The following is a 9647-nucleotide window of genomic DNA, read 5'->3' on the forward strand; positions in this document are numbered from 1 at the left end:
AATATAATATAAAACAAAGACAAAATAAAGTACAGAAAATACAATCATCATCATTGTATTGATTAAACAGACAAAGAATAAAACATTTTCACCAAAAACAAATGTTAAATAAGTTTAAAATAAGTTTTGCACATTGTGGTAATTAAAATGATTTAAAGGTTCATCAAACTTTGTAGGACCAATCAATTAATTCTGGCTATCAAAATTATCAAAGAAAATAAAAAATAACAGTGATCAATATCCTTATACGTATTATATCAGAAATTCCTAAGGACACCACCCTTAAAGGAAAACTATTAATTGAAGAGTCAGACTCATAGAATATACAAAACAATTAATCTAAAACACTAATTTATTTGTTCAATAACTATAACTAAGTTCATCATGTTCACATTAAGTCAGCTGAAGGATTTGTAGCTCAACATAGAGTTTGGTATCCTTCACGTTTGTGGAATATTTAACAAACCAGAATGTATATTTGATAACATTTATTAAAAAAGATAAAGTATAAATAGACAATATGATCAAACTACAATGCACTAAACCAAATAACAAAAACAGAGTGTGTGTTGCACTGTATGTTGAGCTTGTTCAGCAGAGACAAAACAGAGTTTTAAGGTTCTCTCTGCTGTGTGTGGTTGTGTTAAAGGCCGAGGTGATGTTGATGTTGACTGTTTCTGTGTGCAACATAACATTTAACTAAGATCACCATAGCAGTGTAGAACATGAGTAACACAGTAACCTAACATAAACCATAACAAAATCACAACAATAAAACCAGATCAAAAAGTCTAGTTTCTAGTCTGTAATAGCTGAACAGGATTCTTAATTTCCTGCTGCTCTCTTGTGTGAGTTCTCATGTGTCTCTGCATAGTACTTTTAATACAGAAGCTTTAACTGCAGACTGCGCTGAATGTGTGAGTTGTCATGTGGTTCTCTAGAGTACTCTTTTTAATGAAGTTTGTTGGCATACTGAGAGGCTGAAAGGTTTCTCTCTTGTATGAATCTTCATGTGATCCTGCAGAGTATTCTTATGTCCAAAGCATTTATCGCACACTGAGCAGCTAAACGGTTTCTCGCCCGTGTGAGTTCTCATGTGTAACAGCAGATTAGTCTTTACACTGAAGCTTTTACTACACACTGAGCAGCTGAATGGTTTCTCACCTGTATGAGTCTTCATGTGATCCTGCAGAGTACTCTTTTGACTGAAGCTTTTATTGCACACTGAGCAGCTGAACGGTTTCTCACCAGTGTGAGTTCTCATGTGTAACTGCAGATTTGTCTTTACACTGAAGCTTTTACTACACACTGAGCAGCTGAATGGTTTCTCACCTGTGTGAGTTCTCATGTGTAACTGCAGAGTATTCTTATATCCAAAGCTTTTATCGCACACTGAGCAGCTGAATGGTTTCTCACCAGTATGACTTCTCACATGTGTCTGCAGAGCACTCTTATGACTGAAGCTTTTATCACACGCTGAGCAGCTGAAGGGTTTCTCACCTGTGTGAGTTCTCATGTGCAACTGCAGATTAGTCTTTCGACTGAAGCTTTTATCAGGTTGTGAAAGTTCATCTGGATCTGAGTTTCTGGCTGGTTCTGGTCCTCCACAGTCCCTCTCCATCATCTGTTTCCATCTGTTCAGTTAGTCTTTGAGGAAGCTGTGAGGACTGAGGTTTCTCTTCATCATCATCATCTTCACTCTTCACAGGGACAGAAGTGAATGTAAACTCTTGAAGTTGCTCTCCCTCCTGACTGGTCCTGACTTCCTCCTGTTCCTCTTTAATGTGTGGGGGCTCTGGGTCCTCCTGGTCCAGACTGGGTCTCCACTCCTGCTGCTGCTCAGGGGGAACCTCTTCTTTACACACCGATAGCTGCTGGACGTCTGAAGGACACAGTAAACACAAAGATAGACATTATGGAAAACCACCACTTTCTGTTAAATCCAGACTGGATAACTGTGGGATCATCATCAGGCTGAAGATGTCACTCAGTGGAAACACATTGGAACCAAGTTGAAGCCTGTTGACAAGGTCTCACAAGGATTAACAGCAGAAGACTTCCTGGAAAGTAAGCAATGATTAAAAGAATCAGAGTTTCTTCTGAACAAGGCAGAAGATTCTTTAACTTTTAACGGTGCGGATCCGCTGCCACAGCAAGAGAAAGTAGGAGGACAGTAAAGGGTCAGCATGCTGGTCGAAAGGATTCTGCCGATTTGTTGCCGTTTACCAATGTAGGAGTAGACTACTTCGGACTTATATATGGGAACATCACGAGAACTACGTTCTCTGAATGCTGGGCTACTTGTGGTTCCTATAGTCTCTAAAAGTAGAACAGGAGCCAGAGCCTTCAGTTACCAAGCTCCTCTCCTGTGGAACCAGCTTCAAGTTGTGGTTCGGGAGGCAGACACCCTCACCACATTCAAGAGTAGGCTTAAGACATTCCTCTTTGATAAAGCTTATAGTTAGGGCTGGATCAGGTGAGTCCTGAACCATCCCTTAGTTATGCTGCTATAGGCCTAGACTATCAGGGGATTTCCCATGGTGCACTGAGCTCCTCCCTTCCTCTCTCTTTCTGCACTCATTCATGTCCCATTAATGCATGTTACTAACTCCACTTCTTCCCCGGAGTTCTTGTGCTTTCTCGTCTCGCAGGTTCTCATCGATCCTGGTGGAGCCTCCTGCCATGGTCCTGCTTGACTGCCATTGCCAATACTGTTGTTGCTGTGCACCTGTCTGTCTGTCTGTCGCTCTCTCTCTCTCTCTGCCTCTCTCTCTCTCTCTCTCTCTCTCTCTCTCTCTCACCCCAACTGGTCGAGACAGATGACCACCCACCTAGAGCCGGAGGATCTGTCCTAGGTTTCTGCCTTTTAACAGGCAGTTTTTCCCTTGCCCTTGTCGCCAAGTGCTTGCTCATGGTGGTACTGTTGGGTCTCTGTAATTAGTGTTAAAGAGTTCGGTCTAGACCAGCTCTATTTGAAAAGTGTCCTGAGATAACTTCTGTTATGAATTGGCGCTATACAAATAAAATTGAATTGAATTGAATCACCCAAAGATTCTTCATTGGTGCTAAATCTGAAGTACTATTTTTAGTCCAACATATTTAAATAACTGCAGTCGAACAGTACATACGATATGATCTGCAGGGAATTGGAGCAGTGAATGTGGTACAGTGTTTTTCCATTTTTATTACTACTTTAACCTCCCCTCAGGGTATTTTTAGTGACATTTAAACATAATATTCCAAAGGTGTAAGCTACTGTACTGGACTGTACTGACTGAATAAATATTGAACAGTTAAATAGGCTAGAGACTGAAGCTTTGTGCCCGCAGATTCCATGGATTATTATTTAGTTTCAAGTGAATCAAAAGATAAAATAGTTGTGGGAGAGAAACAGGATTTGGGGGTAATAAAATAGATGTGCCCCTGGTCAAAGGGTTGAGTTTTATGATAGGAAGAGCCAGGGGGAAGGCACAGATGGAAGGACCATTTGGTGAGAGAGACCTGGAGTTACAGGAGTAACATTTGCAAGACACAGGGGGTTTTATTGTTTGTGATGTAATGAGATGTACTGGAATGTATATAAGGGAGAGCATTTTGGAAGTCGGGAGAGAACATCCACGACGTGACCTTCTCTCCATGCAGCATGAATTAAAGTGACTTGATTATCACACCGGCTTGAAAGTTCTTCAGAGACTTAGCACCTCTCACGTTTGGGAAGAATTTCCATGACATAGTTATTATTAATAATAACTATTATCAATCACAGCACACAGCTCGGATCGTGAATGTGCTTTATCGTTTCATGTTATGAAAATATCCAAGATGAGTCATCTAAGATGGCGCCATGTATGGTCGCCTCGGTTTGTTGGTGTGCTTTGTTATTGCTTGTTTTGTTTGTTAACTCAGTTTTTCGGCTGTGATACCCGGAGCTCTTTCACTATAGAAGAGCTCATGAATATCAGGGGAACAACTCAGGCTGATCTGTTTCCCAGTTTTCATCTTTCTTCAGTTGAAATATTGGACATCGTGGTCAAAGGTGCGCTCGTGCAATGAAATGCAGGAGGAGAGGAAAACGTGCCGGTGCGCTTGTTCGTCTCCGCCAGCGCGGACATCGCACACCATTAACTGGGGTATTTCTTCCCAACATGTGTTCACTGTGCAATAAAATGGACCAACTTAGATTACACCAAGTTGATGCTGCACTGGAAAAGATATGAGGCCATACACTAGACCAACACGAAAATCATCGCACTGGAGGCAAAGTGCACCGACTACAAGTCCGCCGCTGTGGACCTACGCCAAGGGCTCGCAGAGCTGGAAAAGAAACATCTAAATGAAGTGATGGAGCTGACAGACAAACTAGAGGATTATGAGAACAGACAGCGCCGTAAAAACTTCAGAATTGTGGGATTCCCACATGGAGTCCAGGGGGCTTTCGCTGTGGACTTTCTGGAGAAATGGCTATCGGAGATCCTAGGACTCTCCAGTGCGATAGAGGTGGAGAGAGCCCATCGCACACTACACCGAGCGAGCAGGGAGCACCGTTTTCCGATTACCTTTGATGAAATGAAGGTTTGATGAGCTGTGCTGTTGTAGAGATTAACTCTACTGCTCATGTTCAGGGTTATATAATAATAAAATAGTATATAATAGTTCACAGCAGCTTTCCTAACAAATATTGATTCATGTTGCAGCGTTTTTAGGGCTGCACAATTGATGGAAATATGTCTAATTGCAATTTGCAAATGACAGAAGCTGCAATGTTTTTGATGAAGTTAAAATTAAATGTGAAATTAAAATTTGTGACAAACAGCTTTATAATGAGGTACTGAAGTGTCTTCCCAACATCAAGACCAACGCATATGAGGCATTATGGGCATAACACGATTAAACAGACAAGCAAGGGAGACTTGAACCTTTCTGAAGTTTCAGTTAGTTTTGCACAGAAACAGCCAACAGGGGGCTCTGACCTCTGCGGAGGGGGGTCTCAGCTTTTTTTAACCAGTTTCTCCTTATAATGACAAACAGAATCTTAACTGGGGGGTCATTTATCATCAGTCCCATGAGGCTGGTCTTTGGTCACTGAGCTCTTTGCAGGGTTAGAGGTGTATTAAATGTGTAACACTGACAGCTAGTGTTTAAAAGAGAACTGCAATCTAAATTCAGAATATTGCAGCGTGATGTCTCCCCACGTCCTCCTCCTCTGCGGAGAAGCTCACAGTACCCAGGTTGAGGACACTGAACCTACAGCCTTAACATCTGTTATACAGAAGATCATTCCAGTTCGACTTTAACCTGATTTATGTTATTCATTCACAATAAAACTATATTTTTTATCTAATAACTGTTAGTAGAAGAAACATTTTTGTACAGTGGGTTCTTTCGATGATGCCAATTTTACCAATATGGGCCACACCCATTCATGCCCTAAAAACATTACACCAGTTTGGATATTTTATCTAATCTTAACCAAAATTCATACATAACATATTTAGATTAAGGAGAACAAGACTTGTAGGTCACTTATTGCTTGTCTGTAATTGGCTATCTTCCTTTTGAAGGTGTGTCATGATGCACTTAACATATAACAATCATATTTTAATGCTGAATTGAAGTGCAACCAAATTTGAGAATGTTGTCCATAAACCCAAACTGAACTTCATACAATTCCACTAACAATAGTTCCACAATAATTCTGAGTTTCAGCGGACAGGACAAATAAAGCACAGACGCAAGTGCTGCATACTATTTATTTGATTAATATAAAATACAGTTATTGGTTGCCTGTAATTGTTACTTTAGAAGGTGTAGCCAGTTGTACTTCACAGGCAAACAAATTTGGGATTTCTGTACATACAACCACATCGCACGTATGTGTAACATTTCATAAAATTCTACCTACAATATCTCCACCGTGGGGTCTTCAATAAAACCCCAACAGATTGCACACAGTATTCAATAACCACAGACTTTGGGTGCATTTTCAGATGTCAGATGAATCACAAACCCTTCTTTAAAAAAGCAGTTTTAAAGGTCCTCTCTGCTGTGTTTGGTTGTGTTAAAGGCCGAGGTGATCTTATATGAACAGTGGCAAGTTAAAGAGTTAGTTATTCAAAGACTGTTTCTGTGTGGAACACAACATTTAACTAAGATCACCATAGCAGTGTAGAACATGAGTAACACAGTAACCTAACATAAACCAGAACAAAATCACAACAATAAAACTAGATCAATACATTACATTTACAAAAGTTAAGCAGTCCAGTACTTAATGAACACAGTTAAACTGTGCACAGCTATGTATGCCCACTATGTTCAGTGGTGTAGTGGTTCCTGGAGAAATGGCTAAACTCTTGCGGAGTTGTTGGCCAGTGATCCCGTAAGCCAGGCAGGGGAAAGTTGTTTTCCATTGTCACATTGTTGTCGGGCTCTACGACGTAGGGTGTTAGAGTGGTCTAACTGTATTGGTTTAATCAATTAATGGTTATCAAAAATTATAATTATCAAAAGATAATAGAAAATTACCTTAAAATTCCCTTAAATAAGGGAATGATAACCAATAACCGATTGATCAGTCTCATAAAAATTACTCTAAACTATTAATTCAGAAATCAGATTAATAATTAAATTAATAATTGCAACCAAAATCATTAATAATAGCTAGAGTGGGAGCTTTGGAGTTCTACATAGAAGAGGTTGGTATCACTTGTATGAAATTAAATAGGCCAGCATATGTAAACACAAACATTTATTAACCAGATATAATAAAACCAACTGAGGAAAAATACACAATATACAATCTAACTTAAAGGGGAAAAGGAGAGAGAGAGAGAGAGAGAGAGAGAGAGAGAGAGAGAGAGTGTGTGAGTGTGTGTGTGTGTGCGTGTGTGCGCAGGGGGTCATGAAATGTCCTCTGACCAGATGTTTCAGGGCGTGAAACTGTCTCTGCAGTGCGATGTCCACTGGTGCAGGTATCGCAGGAAAAAACAGGCTTTTGTGCCATGCTATAATTTTTTGTCGTGCGTCGTCGTGCATCAGGCCGCACCAAGGTCCAAATTTATCACCCAGGGTCGGTGTGTGAGCAGGAAAAAGCGAAGAGAGAGAGAGAGAGAGAGAGAGAGAGAGAGAGAGTGAGAGAGAGAAAAGAGAGAGAGAGAGAGAGAGAGAGAGAGAGAGAGAGAGAGAGAGAGAGCATCTCTCTGGCTTAAATAGCCGTGATGACAGGTCTGGTTTCAGAGGGATCTTGACCAATGAAAGGCTGTTGTTTGGCCGTTTATTGCCTTTATGACACACCCTGGCCGCATTCCGGGACCCCCCCAACAGAGTTATCTGTATCACAGGTCTGTTATCTAGCGGGCATGTTCTCTTTGCAAATGGGAAATGGACCGATACTTGTATAGCGCCTTTCTAGTCTTCCGACCACTCAAAGCGCCTTTACACTACATGCACCGTGATGGCAAAGTCTATCAAACAGAAAGTAACTCATTCAAACACATTTACACAGAGATGCTGTGCATCAGGAGCAATTTGGGGTTCAGTATCTTGCTCAAGGATACTTTGACACATGGCAGGAGCAGCCGGGGATCGAACCGACAACCTTCCGATTTGGGGACTACCCGCTCTGCTTGAGCCACAGCTCTCATCATCTCAGTCAGTTCTCATGCGTCTCTGCATAGTACTTTTAATTCAGAAGCTTTAACTGCAGACTGAGCTGGATGTGTGAGTTGTCATGTGGTCCGCTAGAGTACTCTTTTTAATGAAGTTTTGTTGGCATATTGAGCAGCTGAAAGGTTTCTTATCTGTATGACTTCTCATGTGCAAATGCAGATTACTCTTATATCCAAAGCTTTTATCACACACTGAGCAGCTGAATGGTTTCTCACCTGTGTGAGTTATCATGTGTAACTGCAGACTATGCTTATATCCAAAGCTTTTATCGCACAGTGAGCAGCTGAATGGTTTCTCACCAGTATGACTTTTCATATGTATATGCAGATGACCCTTTTGAATGAACCTTTTATCACACACTGAGCAGCTGAACGGTTTCTCACCCGTGTGAGTTCTCATGTGTAACTGCAGACTATGCTTATATCCAAAGCTTTTATCACACAATGGGCAGCTGAACGGTTTCTCACCTGTATGAGTCTTCATGTGACCCTGCAGATGACTCTTTAGACTGAAGCTTTTATCACACACTGAGCAGCTGAACGGTTTCTCACCTGTATGAGTCTTCATGTGACCCTGCAGATGCTTCTTTAAACCGAAGCTTTTATCACACACTGAGCAGCTGAACGGTTTCTCACCTGTATGAGTCTTCATGTGACCCTGCAGATGACTCTTTTGACTGAAGCATTTATCACACACTGAGCAGCTGAACGGTTTCTTATCTGTATGAGTTCTCATGTGCAACTGCAGATTAGACTTATGTCCAAAGCTTTTAGCACACACTGTGCAGCTGAATGGTTTCTCACCTGTGTGAGTTCTCATGTGTAACTGCAGACAATGCTTATATCCAAAGCTTTTATCACACACTGAGCAGCTGAAAGGTTTCGTACCTGTATGAGTAAACATGTGACCCTGCAGATGACTCTTTTGACTGAAGCTTTTATCACACACCGAGCAGCTGAATGGTTTAACTCCTGTGTGAGTTCTCATGTGCAACTGCAGAATACTCTTTTTTCCATAGCGTTTATGACACACTAAGCAGCTAAACGGTTTCTCACCTGTGTGAATTTTCATGTGTATACGTAAATATCTGCTCCATGAAAAACATTTCTTACAAACTGAACAGCTGAAAGGCTTTATATTGGTAACATCACCTGACTGAGGTTCGCTGGTGTCTTTAAAATCATTGTTGCGATGATCAGTCTCAGATTCAGAAGACTCTTCAGTCTTACCATCCGTATCAGGTTGTGAATGTTCATCTGGATCTGAGTTTCTGGCTGGTTCTGGTCCTCCACAGTCCTCTCCATCATCTGTTTCCATCTGTTCAGTTAGTCTTTGAGGAAGCTGTGAGGACTGAGGTTTCTCTTCATCATCATCATCTTCACTCTTCACAGGGACAGAAGTGAATGTAAACTCTTGAAGTTGCTCTCCCTCCTGACTGGTCCTGACTTCCTTCTGACTGGTCCTGACTTCCTTCCGACTGGTCCTGACTTCCTTCCGACTGGTCCTGACTTCCTTCCGACTGGTCCTGACTTCCTTCCGACTGGTCCTGACTTCCTCCTGACTGGTCCTGACTTCCTCCTGACTAGTCCTGACTTCCTCCTGTTCCTCTTTAATGTGTGGGGGCTCTGGGTCCTCCTGGTCCAGACTGGGTCTCCACTCCTGCTGCTGCTCAGGGGGAACCTCTTCTTTACACACCGATAGCTGCTGGACGTCCTGCAGGACACAGTAAACACAAAGATAGACATTATGGAAAACCACCACTTTCTGTTAAAATCCAGACTGGATAACTGTGGGATCATCATCAGGCTGAAGATGTCACTCAGTGGAAACACATTGGAACCAAGTTGAAATCTGTTGACAAGGTCTCACAAGGATTATAAGCAGACTTTCCTGGAAAGTAAGCAACGATTAAAAGGATCAGAATTTCTTATGAACAAGGCAGAAGATTCTTTAACCTTTAACGGTGCGGTCTGCTGCCA

At 41.6% G+C, this 9647-nt stretch overlaps 2 protein-coding genes across 3 annotated transcripts; both read right to left on the reverse strand.

The window, feature by feature from the left end:
* Positions 1-364: 364 nt before the first annotated feature.
* On the reverse strand, positions 365-9045 carry LOC127358073 (gastrula zinc finger protein XlCGF49.1-like). The gene is given in 3 exon segments (XM_051390969.1): positions 365-1019; positions 1022-1882; positions 8898-9045. Coding segments are annotated over 2 exon segments (729 nt in total). The 5' UTR covers positions 1625-1882; positions 8898-9045; the 3' UTR covers positions 365-893.
* Positions 7346-8985, reverse strand: LOC127358049 (gastrula zinc finger protein XlCGF8.2DB-like). 2 transcript variants are annotated; one of them, XM_051390931.1, is made up of 3 exons: positions 8304-8985; positions 8052-8219; positions 7347-7883 (listed from the first exon to the last, which is right to left on the reverse strand). In XM_051390931.1, exons 1-3 carry the CDS (start codon positions 8983-8985, stop codon positions 7696-7698), a joined length of 1038 nt encoding a protein of 345 aa, XP_051246891.1. In that variant the 3' UTR covers positions 7347-7695. The 2 variants fall into 2 exon arrangements, with proteins under 2 accessions (XP_051246890.1, XP_051246891.1); XM_051390930.1 differs by having other exon boundaries at positions 7346-7883; positions 8052-8985.
* Positions 9046-9647: the final 602 nt, after the last annotated feature.

This window comes from Dicentrarchus labrax, unplaced genomic scaffold (genome assembly GCF_905237075.1).
Source record: "Dicentrarchus labrax unplaced genomic scaffold, dlabrax2021, whole genome shotgun sequence".
Classification (NCBI taxonomy): Eukaryota; Metazoa; Chordata; class Actinopteri; family Moronidae; genus Dicentrarchus; species Dicentrarchus labrax.